The 24,099-nt window shown below is 35.4% G+C and overlaps 1 protein-coding gene across 1 annotated transcript in view; it reads left to right on the plus strand.

The window, feature by feature from the left end:
* The first annotated feature begins 3,420 nt into the window (after nt 1–3,420).
* LOC306876682 (cholecystokinin receptor-like) overlaps nt 3,421–24,099 on the plus strand; it is a 29,119-nt gene continuing 8,440 nt past the window's right edge. The window contains exons 1-2 of the mRNA XM_079428027.1: nt 3,421–3,852; nt 23,585–23,833. Of these exons, the coding sequence (XP_079284153.1) occupies nt 3,690–3,852; nt 23,585–23,833 (412 nt within the window). The 5' untranslated portion in view covers nt 3,421–3,689. The remainder of the gene's footprint in view (nt 3,853–23,584; nt 23,834–24,099) is intronic.

Consider the following 24,099-nt stretch of genomic DNA (forward strand, 5'->3'; position numbering starts at 1 on the left):
ATCAAATTGAATTATTAGAGCTAAGAATATTGATGCATTAAACAATTTATTTAATAATATGCCCTAATGAATCATGTGTAATAAGAAGGTGCATTAACAAATGTAGCACATTGTGATTTGATGTTAAATTTAAATAGAAGCTGAGCAAATAAATAATTAAATAAATCAGTGTTCTGATTCCACAACTGTTAATTGTTAACAAAATGCCTGAATGTGTTTGTCAAAGCATATTTTGCTTTAAATTGCTTATACCTTGTCTCTGAACAGATGAAACTCCCAGTGAGTGCTCTGACTAGTTGTATGAGTTTTATGAAATGCTTGTAACTTATCTCAGTAATTACGAATGCCAATCATGAAATCTTTACAAACCAATAGACACAATTGGGAGGAACTATCATCAAGGCTTTAGAAAGATTGCCTCTAGCCTTGGTTTACTTTGATAAATGTTTTACCAGGGGAAAAGTGCAAGCATCTAGCTGTAGGTTCAAGCTCAACAGATGCCATATCAATTACACAATACCTCACACATCAGCTGAGAACTTCTCACACTTGAGTGCTCCACGAACTGCTCTATGAGCTGCTAATGCTTTCACATCATCACGTTATGCCTAAAACCACCTCCTTGCTGCTGTTTAATAATTAATGCAACTTGCGTCAAGTTTCTCATCCGTATAAATAATTCGAAAGCAAGAATTTCACTTAAGCTATCAAACTGCATTATACAATTTCTCAACATGATTTCCAGGGCGGCATCGCTTAAATTTAGGTGGTCTGGAACAACATTTTTATTTTATTCTATTCTATTCTATTCCATTCTATTCTATAGTGAGAATATAAAAGAAAACCGATTCAAATGACATCCCTCTGAATATATATTTCAAATAGTAAGGTACACATCAAAGCACATATTTCTTCTTTCTCAAAGCACTTGATATTTCTATGTTGTGTCACTCACCAGCTGCAGTCTCCTCAGTGTCCCGGTCTAAAGGAGGTGGCTGCCTGCTTCTGCTCAGGTGTTATCTAGCAATGTGTAAGTGCGTGTGAAGGACTTTGACAGGCCAAAGGTTGATCTAAAAGGTGAGCTATTTAACCATGTCCCGTGGCTGGAGGTTTATTCTTTGTTGCTAATAGTGACCATGTGACCATATATAAATATATACCTAAAATATATACCTAATATATACCTAAAATTCAAACATCATGTTTTAATAAGACATCTTTATTTGTAAATTTGAAGTCTGCAAGGATATTTCTTATTCATAGTGAATAACCAAGTAAATATATATATATTTACTTGGTTTACTGGGCTGTAAGAGTGTGTTCACTTTAAGCACTAGAACATGATATTTGTGATAGTTGGAGAGCTAATTTATTTTCATCAATATTGAAATATTGAATATTGATATCTGAGGCAAGTTACCAGACTGCAGATCACTTTGAAGCATTAAAACAACCTCAATTTTGGTCTGTGAGAGATTTTTTATGGTATAAATTTATAAAAAATTAAAAATAATAATATATATTTTTTAAATCGCCATATTTTTATATACATATTTTGAACTAAGTCTCTTATGCTCAATGAGGCTGCATTTATTTGATCAAAATACAGTAAAAACAGTAATATTGTAAAATATTACAATTTTTTTTTTTTTTTTTTAATTTTCAAATATTCAATGAATTTATTGCTGTCATGGCAAAGCTAAATTCAGCACAATAACGCCAGTCTTCAGTGTGTCATGATCCTTCAGAAACCATTCTTATATACAATTCGGTGCTCAAGAAACACAATTTTTATGATTAATTTTAACAGTTTTTGATGCTTAATATTTTGGTGGAAACCATGCACTACTATTCAAAAGTTTTAGGTAGGCAAAAAAAAAAAAAAAAAAAAAAAAAAAAAAAAATATATATATATATATATATATATATATATATATATATAATAAAACTCCTGAAATAAATATATCATGGTTTCCACCAAAATATTAGACAGTGACAACTATTTTAAACATTTATATATATATATATATATATATATATATATATATATATATATAATAACTTAGCATCAATATAGTACAATGATAATAACCAAGCATCAAATCAGCATATTACAATTTCTGAATCATGTGACACTGACAACTGGTGCTGAAAAAGTTGCTTTGGCTCACAGGAATAAATTACATTAAATATTTTAAATTGCAAAAATATTTCAAAATATTACTGTTTTTGCAGTAATTTAGATCAAATAAATGCAGTCTTAGTGAGCATAAAACACTTCATTCAAAGAAATATATAAAGAAATCTGTTATATTTAAAAATACTTTATTACTTATTTCTTAATACACAATTCCAATTATTATTTTTTCTATTCTAAAAAATATACAGATTAAATTCAGTCAGGCTAAACAATGTCCATTAAGGTTTGATGCCATGCCGTTGTCCTTCATGATCACAAGACGATTGCAATGAAAAAGAAAAGCAGGTGCCACAATGTTTATTACTCTCTCTATTCCATTAAAGAACAGATGCCTGTGAAAATAACTGGGATCATGGCACTGATTCGCAGTCAGTCTTCTGGTAAATCATGCACTCTTAATGTAATTGGTGTTTTCAGTAGGCCACATCAAATGAGTATTAGCGAACTCATTAAATCTAAATCCTAAATCCTGTGATAGAGTCAAGTGAGGAAACCAGTCTGGACCATGAGTGTTTGTATAATCACTAATTTGTTTGTATTGCCTCTGCAAATGTGCACTTCATTCAGACAATAAGCCTGTGCTTAAACTGCTCATCGGCTATACAAGAGAAAACCCCTGACCAAACAGATCAACATCTCTAAAGCCATTTTTATAGACAAGCAATAACGCGCTATCATATTACTGAATCAAATGATCATAAACTCTTCACTATATAAGAAGTTTGCACTCTGGTATACACTCATCTATTCATGTTAAATAATTGTAATATCTGTATAACTTAAAATATAACCGAAGAGTGACCTATGCATTGCGACTCACAGGATAAATATATTTCTTTAATGTGCAAATTCATAACACCTGGTCTGTTCTATGAATATTTATTAATTTAGGACGAAACGGCCAGCAATTTATTAACACTAAAATACATTATGTCCGTTGTATTCTTTTTAAATTTTACAAAAATGTACGTAATGCCTTTTCAAAATGGAAAAGGAAAAAATAAATCCAGAGAAGCTGTACTGCTTCCACAAGAGGGCGCCGATGCTTCACTCCACCTGCCACATCATTCATAACTTTCCCTAAATCTCCATGTGCGCGTACTCCACAAACTCCCTTCAATGTCTCCTCCTCTCCAGGATGCTCAAATCCCTGAATCCCACCGACTCACCTCCAAACTCCCACCCCTACTGTTTAAGAGCTCATCAATAAACCCTCAGCCCAGTCCACGCGTGAGAGGAGACTCAGTGGCGCTCCGCGCTTCATCACATTCTCACACAGAGCAACTGTGCCTTCAACACACTGCTGAGCAACAACGCTTTATTTCAGCCTGAGCTAATCTTATTTCTCCCTACTTACCTTTTTATTGATTCTTAATTTATCCTCTTTAAATTCCTGCTCTCTAAGCATCTCTTTGCGCTCTCGTTAGACACTTATTGTTAACCGATGATTGCGAGGAACTAATATAAAATAGTTGTGGTTAGGTCTGAAATGGATTTACAAACGCTAAATGATACATCTGGGATTTGGGCATGCCTTCAGCTTCAGAACAGCTCGGTTCTGAACGGGACCTTAAACGGGAGTCTGGAGATTTCCAACGGCACCTGCGGAGACGCGCTTCTGCTGCCCAAGACGGAACCTGCGCGCCCCAGAGGTGAGGATCTCCTGATAAACACTCTGCACCAGAACGCTGCTTCAGTCGCATTCGTTCAAGACACTCGTTCTCCTTCACTATGAGGTACCAAAGCTTGTCATGACCCTGTTCTGACACTATGAAGAGACTGAAACATCCTGATTTCATGACATTTTTTTTACATGGCTGCTGTAGATAAGCAAATTAACAGAATTTTGTAATTACAATCTCGGTCAGGCATATTTGGGACATATAATAGCTCTGATTATTCCCCAACTCTTATAAATTATACAGTACAATACAATGCAATACATGCCAATACATAAGTGGTCACATTCATGACCAGTGGGGAAACATAAAGCCCTGTTTTGAATAAATGTTGGTTTAATTTATAAAATGTGTAGATTTAAAATTGCATTTAATGAGACAAAGTAAAAAACACTTTCATTAACCCTTATAAAGGTATATGCAATTGTTTCATTAGGCCGTGTCCAAGGAGTATAATGCATGTGCTCATACTGATGGGGGAAAAGAAGGATTAAATGAGTTCATTTATTTTAAAAATCTAATTGAATTCAGCAGTGTCTATACAAGAAACAGAGTTTGCAGCCTTTCCACTGCTTTTAGAATCACTGCCAAAGCAAGTAAATAATTCAGCAGAGTTCACTGCATCACCCTCTGGGCATCGTGATGCGAGGGACTGTTGCAAATGAAGTGATGACAAATTCTACATATCCGCATTAAATGTTAACTTTAAAACATAAATAAATAAAGCATGAACTATTCCAAAGTATTAAAGAGAGGAAAACCAATATTAGCAATAAAGTTAGCTTTGTTGGAAGAAAGCAGAATTTGCTTCCTTAACAGATGCTAAATATTTCTCAGACAAATTTTCCTTATATTCGATTGTGATGGACATTACATGACCGGCTCCAACTGCCACTTGCAACATATGAAGTCATAACCACAGCGTCCCCAAGGCTTCACGATGTTGTGCGCTTTAACAGGATTGTAAACTTCATGGTTGTGACTGGATTTTTAAAAGAACAAATCTGAATATTACAGTTTTTCTCGATTGCTAATACACAATTCATGAAACAATTCACCATTTTCTTACAACTATAAACACAATCTCAAAACTGCGCACCAACTTCAAACTTCCAGGTCAAACTAGTTTAGTCAAAAACATGTTCTCTTTTGTCAGACTCAAATTTAGGCCTCAGATGATACACAAACCCTTCTAATACACAGATTTTTTTTTCTCTGCCTAGAAAACACTATCAATTCAAAACACTGTTAGAAAAACCTCCTTTTTGGGAAATAGGAATCCTTTTGCTAGTCAATGTCTGTTACAGTACATAAATAGAAGGGTGCAAATACAGTAAAATTCAGCAATGCACTTTAAGAAAAGTTTACTTTCATTACACTACTGTAATGAGATCTTACAGTAGATGAAAAGCACTACAAGAGAAAAGTACAAAAACAACTGAATATACAGTAAAAACACATTGGAATATACTGTCAGTTATTTTACAGAAATAAATAAATAAATTCATTCAGCATCCTTTGCCAAATTGCATTACAGTATTGGCAGTATCCTTATTTGTTATAGCAGTTTCTTAGTCTTCTGACAAAAGATTTCTCTGCCTCCCCTAGACAGTCATCTCTCAGTTTTGCAGAAATAGAGTACATGTAAGGACTACTTGGCTGCAAATCAATAATGAGTTTGAGGGAGTAATACATGTGTATTTACTGTATACAGAATAATGAAAGTTCTCTCCTCTGAAGAACTGCTGCTATGTACTGTAATTATATTGTATGTGTCAGTAGTTTTGAAACCTTGTAGACGAGCCTGTAGGCCAACTTCCCTCATGGTCAGTCCATGCAGAAGAACATGGTCAATAGTGCTTTGTATTTCATCAGGAACAAATGACCTTTGACCTCATCCCCTTCATTTTTATTTCCCCCTTCAATTCCCCTTTGTCTCCCACTACCAGTATTCAATCTCCAAAACACATAATCACTTCATGATGTTCATATCATCGTGAGATTCTGATGTGTGTCATCAGTTTTGCTACTGAATGTTCACACATGGATAAAAGTGTGCTGTTTGGTTATTTTTTCTTTGATGCTTGATGTAATTATATTGTGTTTTTGTGTTTTCTGAATGAGAACATGGTTAAACATGTGCAAAATTATGGCGTTTTTGTGTAGAGTTTAGCAGAAGACACTGAGCAAATTGGAACGTGTGTGCAAACAGGTGAAATGTGTTAAAAGTTTTGAGAAATGTGTCTTTGTTTCGAGAGCTGTATGAATGGTTTGGAAAATTGGGCCAAATTAATCAGTTATAGTGTGCTAGCAATTGAGAATAATTGTAAATTAGATCATTTTTAGAGCCCTTTTAGACATATTTGACATAAAATAACACATGCAGAAGAAAACAAAACAACAGTCATTTTATGTGATGAAAAATAATGACAAAAAAAAAAGCCTAACAAAAACAAGTCATTGTTCATCGCTATAAAAATGCCTTGCTAGCAGTGTTGGGAAGGTTACTTTGGAAATGTAATAGGTGACAGATTACAAGTTTTTCAATTACTTTATTAAATTAATGTAACTGATAATATTTGATTACTTTTTGATTACTTTTATAAATTTCTAATGAATGTTTATAACTGTTAATCATTTTCAAACATGTTGTGTTAACCTTACAGTAGTACTCAACACTGATTACTGCACTTTCAAAATCCTTATTGCTTTAAGTTAGATTATAATAATTCAAATTTAAAGTACAACCACAGATTTAAAATAATTTCTAATTAAAATCAATCTAATCTTTGCATAGCTATGACAGGAAACACTGGCATAAATGGTTAACCGTAAAAAAATAAAGCATAAACCCAAATAGAAAATAAAACAGTCTAGAATAATTATGAGTCCTATTCTGTCATAAATTCCCGAAACATTGATGTCTCATATTTTAGAGCAGTCAGTGTAATTTGGGAAAGTAATCCATTAACTCTATATGTGTGTGAAATTATTAAGATTTTTTAGGTTTTTTTTGGTCATTAAATTGCGTAATGTCATTAATAAATTGTGAAAATGTGCTACAATTTCAACATTTAAATGGTTTTACTTATTGTGAATATTCACTCATTCCACTTGACTTCTTCAGTAGGTTACCTAATAAACGTCATTTAAGAAGTCAGATGAGGTCGAAACAGCTCTTTGATACACACTACTCCACACCATCACATTTTACAGCAACAACATGTGATTTCTCCTCTTTCTCTCTGGGTGCTTTGATGGAAGCCTTCAGCATACCTCTGGGCGCAGGCTAAATTTAGTGCATTGCAACTGAGGAGCCTAATCAGAGACTGCTCGACAAAACACGTATTTGCTGTCCATTTCCTCCATCAGCAGAGGCTCTTGGACTCTCTGTTCTTGTGTTCAATATAAACCCTGATCATCAAACACACGCCTGTCATTATCGCCATCACACGGTGCTCCAACAGTGCTCTTCAAATCCACAGATTCTGGACTTGTAGCATACACTGCACACTCATTCATTCTTCTTGATGATGACTCCAGGATGGTGTGCACATGCTTCAGGCAATCAATGTCATCTCAGTGAAAAATGCAATTACGACTTTTTATCTCACAATACTGACTTAATATTAATCCTGAAGTGTGTTTTAATGTCACTATTGCTGAGGATGGTGTAATCTTTGAATAATATCAGTCTTTAAATGTGTCACGGTGTGGTGCAGGAGTGAACGCACGAAGAAGAAGAATAACGATAAACAGTCTTTAATAATCCACATAAGGGTAATCCATCACAGGAAGGCAGCAAACACACATACACAGACATACACATTGATGAGACCGGACCAAGAAACACAGAACTGAATGCAACTTATATGAGGAACGTAAATGAGGATAATGACTAGACACACCTGAACATAATGACACAATCAAACATGAGGAAAAAGGTCACACAGAGCACATGGGGAATGGAAACACAACAAAACGTCCATGGGGTGTGACAGAATGCAAGATTTGTATAGTGCAACTGTACAAATATACACAATCAAATATACTTTAGTATACACTCTTAAAAGTGCTGGGTTATTTCTGTAAATACATTGTTGGGTTAATTGTGCTGGGTCATAATTTTGGGTTGTTTGAGGTACTGTAAACACACTGTTGGATTGTTCATGCTGGGTCAAATGGACTGCAAGGGGTTCTTCATTTTTAGAGTGCATGTTTAGTTGGACTTCAGCACTACGTAAAGTGCATTAAGTACTAAATTAATTGTTCCAATTTAGCACACTTTCAGTATACCAGTTTAGTACACTAAAAATAGTGTGTAAATGTATGTGTAATATACTTAACATGAAATAAATGTATTTAAAATACACTTTAGTATATTTATTAACATCTCGCAATGGCGGTCCTTGTTTAGAGAAATGCTTATGTCTGCTAAATGACTAAAAGTAAAGAGTGTAAAGACCATCGACTCTACCGTGCGACGACACCGGCAAAGGATATAAGTATCGCTTTTTATTTTTATGTTTACTATTGAAATGTTGTTGTTGTATGCATTTGTCTATTTTATTTAATTTCTGTATTTTCTTAAATGGGTGTGTATAGAGTATTTACAGAGTGTTAACTTTTAGTTTTAGTTACTTTTTCTTATTTGTAAGTCGCTTTGGATAAAAGCGTCTGCTAAATGACTAAAAGTAAAAGTTATTTCCCACAATTCAGAATTCATTTTATTTCACAATTCAGAATTTAATTCAATTTTAATCTCACAATTCTTTTCTTTTCGAAATTGCAAGTTTGTATTTCACAATTCCGTTTTTTTTCTCAAAACTGGGTTTATATTTTGCAATTTTGACTTTTCGCATTAAAATTGTGAGTTTATATCTCGCACATCTACACACATTTTCAAAACTTTGCCTCTTTTTTTCAAAACTTTACTCACAAATCCAAGAATTGCACACACAAAATGCTAAATGCCTCACATCTCTTGCAAAACGAAGCACTGCATTCAAAATATCACAAACACACAAAAGCAAAGATTTGCAAACACCTTTGCCATAATATTAATTCCTGTTAGATTTTTATATGTTACATAAAGAATTGTGTGTTGTGTTTTGCATACTGTCAGGATTTAATAAAGACGCGCAGTGAAAGGGCGTGGACAGTTATTTTTGCGTCTGACCTTATATTAAGGTCAACTGGGGCTTTGGTGCCTTTGCATTGAGGGTAGAGGAGGAAACTGTTCATTCACTCCACCCACCTACAATTCATGCCGGTGCTGAGACTCGAACCTGCATCTGACTCTCCAACAATTAGGCCACAATTTTCTAGGAAATAGCAGCGCATGTATTTGGGGAGAGTTTTGCAGGGTAAAAGAAAAACACTCATGTTTTTTGAAGTATGGTGACCCATTCTCGGAATTCGTGCTCTGCATTTAACCCATCCAAAGTGCACACACACAGAAGTGAACGCACACACACACACACACACCGTGAACACACACCCGGAGCAGTGGGCGCCCGGGGAGCAGTTGGGGGTTCGGTGCCTTGCTCAAGGGCACCTCAGTCGTGGTATTGATGGTGGAGAGAGCGCTGGACACTCACTCCCCCCACCTACAATCCCTGCCGGCCCGAGACTCGAACCCGCAACCTTTGGATTACGAGTCCGACTCTCTAACCTCTAATGTTTTATTAAATTGAAAACTGAGTCAAAAGTCGAGAATTAGTGTATGGTTTTGAAGATTTGGTGTGTGGTTCTGGTGTTCGAGTGTCAGGTTTCAGAAATTGTGTGACAAGTAAAGATTAAGAAGTTGAAAAAAAAAATTTTTTCACAGCAACTTGAGTTTAAAGCTCACAATTCTGACTTTTGGTTTCCCAATTGCAAGTTTTTATCTAAAAATTCTGTTACAATTGCAAGTTTATATCTCACATTTGTTAACATCTCACAGTTCTGATTTCTTTTCTTGTGAGAACTGTAAGTTTATATTTCACAATATAGACTTTTCTAACAATTTAGACTTTTCTCTTTTTTATGTCTCAAAAATGCAAGAAAGTTCTGACTTTTTTCCTCACAATTCAGTTTATCAGATAAAAACTCACAATTACATTTATTTGTTTATTTAACATTTCATGGCAGAAGTAAGCTATCCTAACTATGCACATGGTAAATTGAATTATAACATTTGCATTTAGTGTATTTTTCTCCCCTCATCAGAACAAACCTGCGACACACCAGTTGGGAAGCACTGCTGTATATGATCAAACACGTTGCTGTGTTAACATGACGAGACAGGCAGTAGAAGTCATTTGCTCTGAAACGACACAACCTTTGATCTCAGGTGAGATGCCTGTTGAGTTCGCTCAGGATGAGGTCTTCAGTCATGAACTCTTAACATTTAGATGAGTCCAGTGATGAAGCTGCATCGGGGTAATTTGAGAAGACACAGAGGTTAGCAGAACGTCATGCTTTGGCTTAATATAGCAACATTTGTGGCCAACAAGTGATTAATAAACTTCCTTGACAGATCTTGATGATGATGATTGACACCAATGATTGAATCCAATCATTAGATAATTTACTGCTTTAAACTTCTCTTCATAGTGGGTTATGAGGGGTCTCTTATGGATGCTGTATGGCTTCATACAGATACAATGAATCAGCAGTCAGCCAATGCAGAATTAATCTTTGTTCACAGTAAAAAGAAAGAACGAGGCATTGCGATGTTATTATTGCAGTATGCTGTGTGCCTGAGTAGTGGTAATGGCCTTAATTGACAAATGTGTTTTTTGGTTGTCCTCAGCACATCAGACAGTGATCCGAATCCAAATTATGGCATTACCTTTGTTTTTGGCTCTAATGTAGAAGCACACAACTCACAAACATTTGCTACCCAGTAATTTAAGAGACCAATAAGAGGCATTACTTATCCTTTTTAAGATTTTCATTTATTTGTGTTTGGAAAGAGACCAGCAAAGCAGTGTCTGAAATTAACTGTTTTTTAAAAGGGCAGTATTTCCTCCATCAAATTGGTTTACAGGGGCATTCACCTGCATAATGGTATTTTTCTGTTTGTATTATAACATGCATTCTGCCATTTATTAAAAAAAAAATGGAATATAGAAATATGAAATTAAATGATAGACCTACTCTATGACATTAAGTGGTGGCAAATCACTGCTTTATCACAGAAGCGTTTATTGAACTGATTCATTCAAAACAGTTGATTTGTTCATGAACAAGCAAGAATGGGCCACTGAATCACTCGACCGATTCGTTCAGTATTCAGTGTGTTGCTTAATAGAGACGTGCGTAACTCTAGTTGTGGGCTGAACGGAACTGTTGGCAGCCGCACTGAAAATATTACTAAATATTGTATATTATATATATAAAAACTCATACTAGGTCTATCTGCCGCTGGCTCAGTGGCTTGCGTTTTGTTTAGCAAATTATGTCGCAATGATTTATAATAATAATTAGAGTTGTTATAAAGTCAAGTCCTGCCGAGACATGAAGGTCAAGTCAAGTCTCAAGTCACTGGATCTCAAGTCCAAGTCAAGTCGAGTCATTTTCTTTATTTAGTTAAGCAAGTCACAAGTCCTTAAATTTGCGACTCGAGTCAGACTCGAGTCAAGTCATGTGACTCGAGTCCGCCACCTCTGGTTCATGAAACATGCAGATGGTTGCTCTGAGCACAGCAATATCAGATGAAGTGAGTCGTACTGTTTTTATCCACATTTAACTTTGATATTAGTATGTCCAGCTTTTGCAGCAATTACAGCTCTGGCATAGTGTCAATATATTTCCTGAGAACTTCAACACTAATGTTATCCCATACCTTCTGCAAATCCAGCCAAAGGCTTTCCTTTGAATGTACAATTGATCTGTCCCGTTTATTTTCTAACTCGTCCCAAATTTGCTTGATGGGGTTGAGGTCCAGATTTTGAGGGGGTCAGTCCATCATTTTCAATGCTCCAGCAGATTGCTTCCGTTACAGGTAGTTCCGGCAATAGTTCGTTTTATGGGTATTGTAATGGCAAATTCAACAAAAACAACTGAAAACTCTTAAACTTGCCAAGTGTTCTAATAATTTTGGCCACTACTGTAACAGTTAATATAATAGTTAAAAAGGAGGAAATTACTATAGGGGCTTTTTTTTTTTGCTGCCAAAGTTTAATTATTTGAGGTACAATTTCCAGTTTCAGTGTCATTTTTGTCCAGAGTCCAGGACAAATTATTACACTGCATCGATTTCACGTGCAGTTAGTTCTGTTTTCAGTACGTTCCTAATAACTTCAACATTTTCTGAATGTTTATAATATTGTTGCCATCGATAACGACGTCACCTGACACTTGAGTTGTACATTTGTGTGGGCTCTTCCACTCAGACACAGCCTGTCCTGATGCAATCTCACCCTCTGACACTTTTATGGTTACTAACACCTGCAAAGCTCCCAGACTCTCCGCAGATTGATTTCACGATGTTGGGAGGAAATGATCAGTTTCTGTTGTGTTTTGCTCACAGAATGTGAGTACTGGGACCTTGAATGTAAACAAACATGACGTTTTTCACCAGTACAGCAGTTTATACTATACAGAAAGTCTGAATAATCCAGAAGGAGATGAGCAAACTAAGGGGTCACTGAAGGTCATCAGTGTGCAGGAATGAGCTACAGCCATGAATCTCTCTAAGGACACAGCTCGAAGACTCTGAACACTGCTGTATGGAGGAATTCTGGGTATTCAGTTACACTAAGATTGGAGCGAGACAAGGCTGTTCCAACAGCTTAGTACTTACTGAATGCACTGAGTAAGTGACATTTTTTATTTTGGTGTTCTGATCAAATAATAAGTCAAAATAGGTGGGTTGAGAAAATAAATAGTTCATTCATTTTACTGGAAACAGAAGGTCAAATTGTGCAGATTGCATTTTGGGATCCGAGTACAGAAAAAAATTATATTGTGCAGTCTCTATTTCACAAAAAATGCACATAACATGTGTATGGATTTCTACAAAATATACCACAGTACATGGCTAACAGAAACAAGCTGCATATGAATGTTTTTCCTGATGTTTCCACATAAACATACAGTAATTAGCGAACAGTTGATTATTTCAATTACGGACAGGCACTTGGCCTCTCTGTAGATAGGCTACCAATTACAAACATCATTCAGGAAACAGCATGGATTGCTTTGCTGATTTGGGTATATTGATTACAGCCTAAATGGACTGTTAACCTCTGACTTTGCCTGACAATCGAGCTTTATCCCAAATTCCATGATTAGACATTGATCTATTTTTGAATTGATCACTTGTTGCTGCAACAGCGATGGAACTGTTTGTAACTCATGGCTTTATCAATGTTGGTGAATTAATACTTTAAAACTATAGTACATGAACACTATTGCATGTAAAGCAAAGTAACCCAGGATTTAGAAGAGTTTTAAACAAAGGAGATGCAATTTAATGGGGGCAATATATTACTCTCAGATTTTATGTTATATTTTAAAACTATATTTTAATATATTTCTTTGGCTCAAAAAAAAAAAAAAGAGTAATTTAGCATAGCAGCTAGGGCCACAAAATAAATAGTAATTTAATCAAGATCACAATTTCTACTTTTCTCTATTTATTAAGCATAATTGTCTGGCAAAAATGTAAGTGGGAGTTTATCAATCTCCACTGGGATATTCTGCTCAAGAAAAAGTATAATAGTGATTAAAAAAAATTGTTTGCTTTTTGTAAAGAAATCTGTAAGCAAACCATGCAAAAAGACATTTTCTTGATTTATGCAAATGTGAAAGTGCGATAATTAAGTTAATATTAATAAATTAATAATGGTGATAATAATAAATTACAATACTAAAAAAAAAAATTATAAAATGACAATACAATTGGAAAATAAAGAATATGAAGGTACAGATATTAATAACAAATAAAATAAATAAAATATAATTATAATAATAAATAAAAATACCTCCTTAAGGCAACAATTACACAAAACGTATAGTGTTATAGCACTGATTATATCAACGACTGTGAAATGCTGTTGATATCTGAGGAAACAGTTGACACAAATCTAAAATATTCATGCACTTACATTTCGCCTCAGATTCATAATTCATGCAACTAACTTTCATGATATCTTGATTCCTCTTGATTGTAATTTATTCATGCATTCCTTCTCTGGTTTGAGATCTTTATTCGTATCCCAGTTCAATCTTCTCATGAGGCCAAAAGTATTGATGAAAATAGTACATGGTAGAGTTTTGGAAAGGGGAAGTTCAACAGCTGAAACAGTAGCTGTGCGGCTCTAGAGGTGATGTGCTGCGAGATGGAAATGGATGAGGGAGGATGAGAAATCATAGTGATGTTTTGTTTATGTGAGATACAGCCAAGGCATTTAATGTTATCCCATCCTGGAACAAATATTCAGTTTACTTTTAAACAATATCCATCTGATTTAATGATCTGTATATCTTGCGCATACACATTTTAGATAATGTAAAGTATGGAAGACATCAAGCTATAATTTTTTTTGTTTTTGGGGGGGTTTGCCATAAAAACACCCCAGAGGCATACAACAGCAAAGCACACATGACAATGGATTATTAGCCCTCGGATCTATCTATCTATCTATCTATCTATCTATCTATCTATCTATCTATCTATCTATCTATCTATCTATCTATCTATCTATCTATCTATCTATCTATCTATCTATCTTAGTCTTGGGCGAAAAATACCAGTAAATTGACTATCACAGACCTTAGAAAGTCACATTATTTAAAGTATTTTAAGTATTTTACTATACTCCCATACATTTTGCATCTCAAACATAAACTTCTTCAGATGTATATGCAATAAGGTCAGCTGCAAAAATAACTGTCCGTTTTTTTCATCACTTTTCACTGTATTTCTTTAGTAAATCCTGACAGTAGATTTTTAATACCAAAAGAGGGTTTACACAAGCACAAGCTGTTATTAAATTGGACCCTATTGATTTAGAGTAATAATATAATATAATATAATATCATGCAATTTAATGTTATGCAAGCCAATGTCAAATTGTAAGCAATAATGTACCCTTTTTAAACCATGAACCTATGTTTGCAGCAATGATAGAAGAACCATTTTGAGTTCCAGAAAGAACCTTTCTGTGAACAGATCTTAAAAGAACCATTTTTTTCTTCCAGTGTTAAGAACATACCAACAATCTTTCCACTTTAAAGAACTTTTTGTAAAATGAAACGTTTCAATGAATGTTAAAGGTTCTCCCTGGAACCATAGATGCCAGTAAAGAACCTTTATTTGTAAGAGTGTATGGCGGTTTGAATGAAACATCACCCCTGAATGGTCCAAACTGTTTTTTTTTAAAGATCTGTCCACCAGTGCATACCAGTCTCATAGGGCTAAATAAATGATCAATCAATGATCAATGACCAACAGTGTTTAGTTTTATACTTACCTCATTCTTGTTAGTCCCTCACGTGCAGAGAGTGACTGGCAGTTGCTGTCCTGGATGGTTTGAATAGCGATGACAGAACAGGTTTTTGCGAGATAGGACATGTTGAGAGATCATTCTGAAACAAACATCTGTCACATATGCCAATATTGCATGATGAAAAATGCTGAGGGAGACATTCATCCACAGGGAGAAGAGCACAAAATAAAGAGTAATTGAATTCGATTATATGGCCCCTTTGTAACATTTCAATTGGCAAGGGGGAACAAGTATTTCATTCTCTGTAATCTAACTTATTGTCTCTTTCTCCCTAAATCTTTTCTCCTGACTTTTGTTTGCATTCACCAGTGTGTGTTTCTGATTTTTTTTTATATGTTTCTGTTTATAAAAAATGTAACTCAGCCTGTTTGGTCTTTGTGGGTGGTCGGTCCAAGGTGGTCTTTACACACAACACTGTTTCAATGCGTGTTGGCTATTCATTTGCACGACAGTGGTGTTTTGGGGGCTTAATAATGCAAACTTTTGAATACGGGTTTTAAAGGTGCCATAGAATGCATTGATACAATATTTTAAATTGTTCTCTGATATCTACATATAAGAAACAGTTTTACATGTCCATTTACAACCCTAATATTTCTCCCCAGAATTAAACGGTTATTGGCTTATTTGGAAGGGTCGTGAATAATAATGTTGAGCTCTGCTCTGATTGGCTGTTTCACAGTGCTTCAGTAGCTCAGAGGAAGGAAACACAGGGAAAATATATATTTCAATACTTTCTCGTGCAGTTATATAGTTGGGTAATTATACTGTAAATAAAATGCGGGCATCAGGGAGCCGCTATTAATATGCTGGGCATTGAAACTGCTTTAGAATGCACAATCACATTTTACTTTCAGTTTCGAGATTCGCGATTGCACGATCTCTGATTATACTTTTGAGCAGCAGTACTTACCACACATTTTACAAGATCAGATGCTTGTCAGTGGTGGTCAGGATCTGTAAATCATTCGCCTTCATCCTCAGGCATCTCTCCTTACTCTTTATGTGGTAAGTGAAATCTTATGTACTGTAACAGGCTACAGCTAGCAAGGAGCTAACCATGTCCCTTTAGTGGCTCGCGTTATTTTATTAGAACGCATTTTTTGCTTTCCGTGCCTTTCTGAATACAGACACCAACCCATCCCTGCACAGCCTGGAACATAACATTTATTTCCATGATCTGCCATTTTTGGTGTTGTCCTTGCTCGTATTTCCTTACAATACCAGCAGAACTTCTGATGGTTCGGCTGGCGACTGGCCTAGAACATGGGCGGCTTTATGCAAATGTTGGGGGCATAACTATTAGTGATCCTGAATGTTATGTAACAGTTGGCGTTATGTTCCGATTCACCTATTTTTCAGTGGTCTTTTTTATTCACGAGAATTACATAAAGAGGAAACAATGTTGTTTGAGGCTCACGGTATGTCATTTCCATGTACAGAACTCTTATTATTCGACTATGTCAAGGTAAAGACAGTTTTCCATTCTATGGCACCTTTAATGTGCACGTTTTTGGAGACGGTGTCGTTTTCAAGAAAACATGACTTTGTGACAGTGGGGACATCATGTGCATTGCTTATTATGTGTTCAGTCTATAAGTATGTGCATGTATTGCATGTGGCATTTCTTAAAAAAGTGACATCTCCAACTACTGGCCTGGCATACATAATACAGTATTTTTAGTCATTTTCACTGTGTAAATGGGGGTCGTTTTGACAATGTCTGTATGCAAATAGTTTCTGTCAAGCAAAGGAAAAAAAGTACATTATTGTTGTGTAAACACACCCTAAAGGCCGAGACGCACCAAGCCAAGTTCAAAGAACTAGCGGTGACGAAAGCTGACGGTGTTGTCGACTCGCATCGGGAGCTTGGACCAAAAAGCTGCGCACGAACACATCGCACAGACTACAGCCGACGGCAAACTAACATGTGCATGCGTGAGAGGAATTAACTGTCTATATCAGCAGCTATTTCGTCATTCTAAAGGATAAACCAAAACAAAGATACACAAGTTAAATGCAGATAAATGAAACGTAAAAAAATCAGCGCTAGCTTACCATTTTGAATATCAGTAATGTTGATAACTTTAATAATTTTAAGCGGCTCATGTTGTTATGAAAAGATTTGCGTATTAGAATGATTGGGAAAGATCGCGTAACATTTAAACAGCCTTCTGTCTGTACCGCCTTCATTTACGTGCTTGTTTTCGTCACTTTCGCTGTAATTCTCGGACGGGCACTGACTCATTCGTTAAACTGAACATCCAATCAGAGTTCTCCCTCTCGCCGACGGCCCTGACGCCGATTCAGCATGTTGCCGCCGACGAGTGGAACTCGTAGGAAATCGGGGGTTACCTTTGCAAATCGTAACTCGATATTGTTGTATGGTTAATAACTCTCTAGCTATTTATTTTTGAACAAGAAAAATTCTACAACAGAGTACAATTCATGCCAACGGCCCGTAATATAACTGCATATTCAGCAATAATTCACATGTTAAACATATTTAGCTAGCTAGATAGAGAAGGATCACTCAAATAAGAAAGAATGTGAAGGCTGATAGTTCTTAAGGAAAGCATGATTTAAACAAGTAGCTACTACAACACTTATTCACACGCAATCGCTCTCTCAATACAATTGTAACCTTTCAGTGCTACTTCATCTGTATCCGATTTCGATTAAGCAGAAATGGATCGATCCGTAGGTAAGATAATTGACGAAAACTTACTATTTTCATCACAAACAAAATTTGCACTGCAAAAAGCGGCAATTAGACCTTTTAATGCTGACAACCGTGTTATTAGATTGTCATGTGGTAGGAAAAAAAGTTTGCACACTAGTGTTCCAATAAGCCACTCTCCTGTTACTTTATTTATTTGATTTTTTAATATAAGTTATGAACAGAACTGTGATATTTCAAACATACTGAAATACCTTAGACGAGGAGCAAAGGCGGAGCGGTGTTTCTGGTATCAGTAGCCATGTTTACATGTTTTTTGTCATTCTGATTAAAATCATTCCGATTGAAAGATTCGGTGGACTGTTTACATGAGATGTTCTCTAATCTGATATGGTGTTTACATGTGCCTGTGCTTTCATTTTAGGATACGCTAATAGCCTACAGTGACAACAAAAACAAGTCACCAGAGGAAAAAACGCCCATATTTGCGTTAATATTTTTAATAGCTGCTTGCACTTGCTTAGAATAAACGGTTAATATTTGAATCCCTTGCGTTCATTCGAGCGCTCAGTCATATGGCCAGAACGCGATCATAGAAATCATATGCCCCTCTGTAATGCAGCTCTGAAATGAACATGAATTCCAATGAATGGAACAAATACACAATTTCTTACCAAGAGTTGCTGAACAATGAATCAAAGGAGCGTTGCTTTATGAACACAGGGAGTGATCGCAATGAGCTATATCACTCATAACAAATGTGTTTTCATACAATATTCATGGTGTGAGCACGTATAAATTCAAGCAGATTGGAAATTATGAATCTGTAATCTATTTAATACAAATGACAAAGGCAAATTTTGGTCAAGTTATTTATTTTCATTGAGGTATACTTTCACAATCATCATTGTGTTGTCTCTAAGCTGAAAAGCAGAAAATTGCGCTTCATTTCAGATCCGTTTTTCCCTCCGGACATGAGAGCAGATAGTTTGTAACACAGCAAGCATTCTCCATTGTAATGTGTTTTTAACTGTATAATTAAAAATTTTACTTTATACCTTTACTATTACCCAGTCTCTAATGTAGTGTCGGTGTCCCCAGATCACAGAATGCATTGCGTCGCCGGCATCATGTTCACTTTCTGATGACCCGACTTCTTGACGCAATGACGTAGATGCAAAGTAATCGGTTTAACGCATTTACACGGTAGAATTTTAATTTTGTTCGGTTTATAGAAAGGTTTATCCCACCTCTCTCAAACCAATTACAATTTCATTCGGTTTGGGCATTTTTATTCCGATTGAGGTGTTTATATGGAGTATTTTCAGATTGGACTTTTAAACCAATTACAATGCTCCATGTAAACGCACCATGTATGTTCCAGGCTGTGCAGGGGATGTGATGTGCAGGGATGGGTTGGTGTCTGTATTCAGAAAGGCAAGGAAAACAAATAACGCATTCTAATAAAATAACGCGAGCCACTAAAGGGACATGGTTAGCTCGTTGCTAGCTGTAGCCTGTTACAGTACATAAGATTTCACCACAGAGATAATGACTGAGGATGATGGCGAATGATTTACAGACCCTGAGCACCACTGACAAGCATCTGATCTTGTAAAATGTGTGGTAAGTACTGCCGCTCCATAGTATAAACAGAGTACATGTGATCGCGAATCTCGAAACTGAAAGTAAAATGCGATCGTGCATTTGAAAACAGTTTCAATGCCCAGCATATTAATAGCGGCTCCCTGATGCCCGCATTTTATTTACAGTATAATTACCCAACGATATAACTGCGCAAGAAAGTACTAAAATATATATTTTCCCTGTGTTTCCTTCCTGTGAGCTACTGAAATGAGCCGCACTGTGAAACAGCCATTTAGAGCAGAGCTCAACATTATTATTCATGACCCTTCCAAATAAGCCAATAACAGACCATTTCATTCTAGAGAGAAATCTTGGGGTATGCCCTTATCCAAGCCACATACCTTCTATGTAGATATCAGAGAACAATTTAAAACATTGTATCAATGCATTCTATGGCACCTTTAAACTTAAGTATGCTGAAGTGTACTTCTTTTCACAAGGAACTGGTGTCCATTTTCATAGAAGTACCAACAGTAAGAAAAAGGAGAGCTTTAGATGGGTTCTTAGTCACTATTTAAATGGCAAAGCTTGTACAAAAATATACACTCAGATAAAATGTGCAAAAATTTGTACCCTCGGGAGTACAACAGCTTGTCACTCTGGCAGTAGCCTCAAAGGAACACCTTTTTACATTTATGCAACATGTATCTAGTGTGAAGCATATATAACAGAGCATTCAAAATAGTATATTAATCCAATTACCAGCAATGACTACACATAATGTTTTAACCCTAAATCACGTCAATCCCATCCCAAGGCAACACACCTCAGTTATCTAAGTTATCACTTCTAAGTATTTCCCAAGACCTTTGAAACCCATGCCTATGACAGAATCCACAGCAATCCTCAAACAGTTTAGTTCACACTTCTCCCACATAGTGAGGCTAATGCATCCTACAGAAAATAGTGCCATGTGGAGGATACTTGATAAACACGTTCTTCTTGAAAAACGTTCCTCGCAACAAAGACAGAGAAAGTGAGAGATCGATTTTTGGCGAGCCACTCATGTGGACCATATCTCTCATGAGATCAAAGTCCTGAGGATGAGGATTGGTGGGTCTAATCCGTTAAGACCAGTGGCTACAGGCGATCAGTAATGGAGCACACACAGAACCCTGCGTTGTAGTCAAACGTGGCCTCGATTGATTGCTTTAGCCTGACTAAACCACAAACAGGATATGACTGTTCACATCCCATAATCCTCCCTGCTCATGCTGGCTCACATTGACTGCTCTGTGCTCTCTGCAGAGGCAGTAATGGAAAGCAGCTGGAATATGTTGCACTTTGACAAAAAATTGCTTCTTTTCAAGATCTAATAGTTGGGCCCCAAAATTAAGGCTTAGTATCCAATACTCTTAGGGAGGATTGTTTATAATGTGGAGCTTTTCTACATCAAAAATCATTAAAGCAGGACCAAATAAAGACTTAAAGGGACAGTTCACCTTCAAGACTTTTTGAAAAAAGTATCATACAGTCAAATGGGCCTATAGTTTTGTTTTACACCCCAGTGATTTTCACCGTGAACAAAAACAGTTAAAACTACTTTTTGAAACCATTTGTTTTGGTGTTCCACAGAACCAAAACTGCCAAATGAACCAACAATATTAATTATCAGCAGAAGTGTAATGAAAAGTTCACATATACTGTATGTCAGGCCATAACCACTGTAGACATTAAAGGGTAGATATTCGTGTTCAGATCAGTAGTAAGTATGGATTTTTAATGTTTAACTTATACATTTGATATCTTGAATCTTTGGTTACATCATTAACCTGCCCTTTTCCCTTTCCAACTAAACCAATAACTATTTTGAAATGCAATATAAAACACAATCTTTTCAGTAATATCTTAATTGCTGTTTTCTTTTTAGTTGTTTATTTTGTCTAGTATGAAATGGCGTGTCTATATTAAACTCAGCGGAAATTAAACTTCCAGTCCACGTCAGCTCTATAGGAACCCCAACAATTCTGATAAAATTACCAATGTATTTCTGAGAAAATAATTTCTTTGTATATGTATGTTATGAAACATTTATGCCAAATGTGTCTAAAACAGTGAAGAATATGCAGAAACAAGGAATGCATATGTAAGCATATGCATATGTAAAATACTGTGGTGTTATCGAAGTGTTAATAAAAAAAAGAATGCATGATTTGTTTTTTTTTTTACAGGATAGTCTCTGTTCTTTCTTATTCCAGATATTCATACAACCATGAAAAGTTAGTGAAAATGATAAAAAATGCTGGTGGTGGCTTTTTTTTAAAAGGCTGGCAGGGAAAAATGTAATAATACAATTTTATATATATACTTGGTAATAAAGTTACCCGCATATAATTCTCTGAAGTTTTTGGTTTCAACTATAAACATGAAGTGTCTTATGAAAGGCTCCATATTTATGATACTAATAAATGAATTAATTGTAAGTTTCTGACATTCTAGCAGAATTACCATTCATAGTCTAATATTGTTTTGCAATAATCGTGCAATTTTTCTCCATTAGTCATGATATTTCCCCTTTGATTGATCAATAATCAGATAACTTTCCAATTACACATCAGCATCTCAGTTACAGATATCAAATTTCCAACTCATTGCTTAAACAAAGTGATGGGATATGTAAGAAAGAATGATTCCCTGTGTAAAAATTCTGATTTATGGCCACAGAGATCAGCTAGAAAAACACAATCCATCAGCCGTGTCTGAAAAAAACACACAGCTTTAAGTGTTTGAGTGAGCTGTTACATTCTGAGGATGTTATCTGATGATGGTTGGATTTTTTCCATTACTAGCACGAGGTTGCATTGAGGACCATTAGAGTCATTTATCGCTTCTAAATATCTAATAAGTCAGCAAGAAAACCTGACAGCACATGGGAAATTTATAGATTAACTTGCTAAAACAATATATGTTATCTAAGGGTTTTAGAACCAGCTGATGTGGAGTAGAAAAATGTGTATTTCTGACGGTATGAAAAATAAACTTAAAAAGTAATCAGAGCTTCATTAACTGAGGCCTTTTGAACATTATAGTAATTAAATATATGTGCAGTGATTTGGCATATTTAAAAGTGATTTGTGTTTTTAAACTGAGCGATTAAATGCCACTTAAACCCTCCTCCCATACCTTTTAACTCATCATTGACCAGCTTGATTTACTTGATTTCCTATTATCTAACGTTGACCCTGTAGAGCCTGACATATGAAATACTTGAACAAATCTTTCAATGAAAGATATCTTTATAATAGTAAAGCATATATAAACTGTTTTATATATATATACAGTATAAGTGTTATAACATAGCTTATATTTAAATGCTCAGTTTTATATATATTTTTTCTTCATATTTGATACATTTCAAAATTATTTTTCTAAATAATGATGTATGGGGTAACACTTTAGTTTTGGGGACCAATTATCAATATTAACTATACTTGCTTATTAACATGCCTAATACTATATGTTGTCTGTTTGTTAGTGCTTATAAAGCACATATTAATGCCTTATTCTACATGACCATATTTTAGATCTCTTAATCCTATTGCATTAATCCTAATCTTATTGTATTCCTATATTTAACAACTGCTTTATTAACTATTAATAAGCAACAAGTTAGAAGTTTATTGAGGCAAAAGTCATAGTTAACAGTTAGTTAACAGTTAGAGTTCATACCCAAACTAAAGTGTGACCTAAAAAGGCCTTTAACTTGCTATATATATATATATATATATATATATCGATTGAACCACAAAAGAATAGAAAAAATAAATATACCTATCCAATATTATAAGATAGGCATTATAGGGTCAAGTGTTGTTTATATTTTGTAATTTTAAAAGCCTTTAATATGTTGATCTGTTATTTGATCTTTGTCTTTCAGAAATGGATTCTCTGCGCATACTGTTATACTCTCTCATATTCCTGCTGAGTGTGTTTGGTAACCTGCTCATCATTGTGGTTTTGGTGGCGAATAAGCGAATGCGGACAGTGACCAACTCATTCCTGCTCTCCCTGGCCATTAGTGATCTCATGATGGCTATTTTCTGCATGCCCTTCACTCTTATTCCCAACCTGCTGGAGGATTTCATCTTTGGAGCAGCCATGTGCAAGATTGTGGCCTATCTTATGGGTGAGATGGACTTTCATTTCTTCTAATCTTAAATGAGGCATGTTACCAATGTACCCAATAAATTTACTCTCTTCATCTAGTTCCATGCAAAGCTTGCAGGATACAGGAAACTCTCTGCCCAATGGCAATGGAAAATGATTCTTGTAGTGTATTAAGTAACTTACACAACACAGTTGTATTAGGTAACATTTATTTTACAAATTTATAATTTAATTGAACAGTAATGCTTTTTGGCTTGCTTTGTTGGGGTCTGAAAGAAATTAAAC

The sequence above is a fragment of the Barbus barbus genome (assembly GCF_936440315.1).
Source record: "Barbus barbus genome assembly, chromosome: 11".
Lineage (NCBI taxonomy): Eukaryota > Metazoa > Chordata > Actinopteri > Cypriniformes > Cyprinidae > Barbus > Barbus barbus.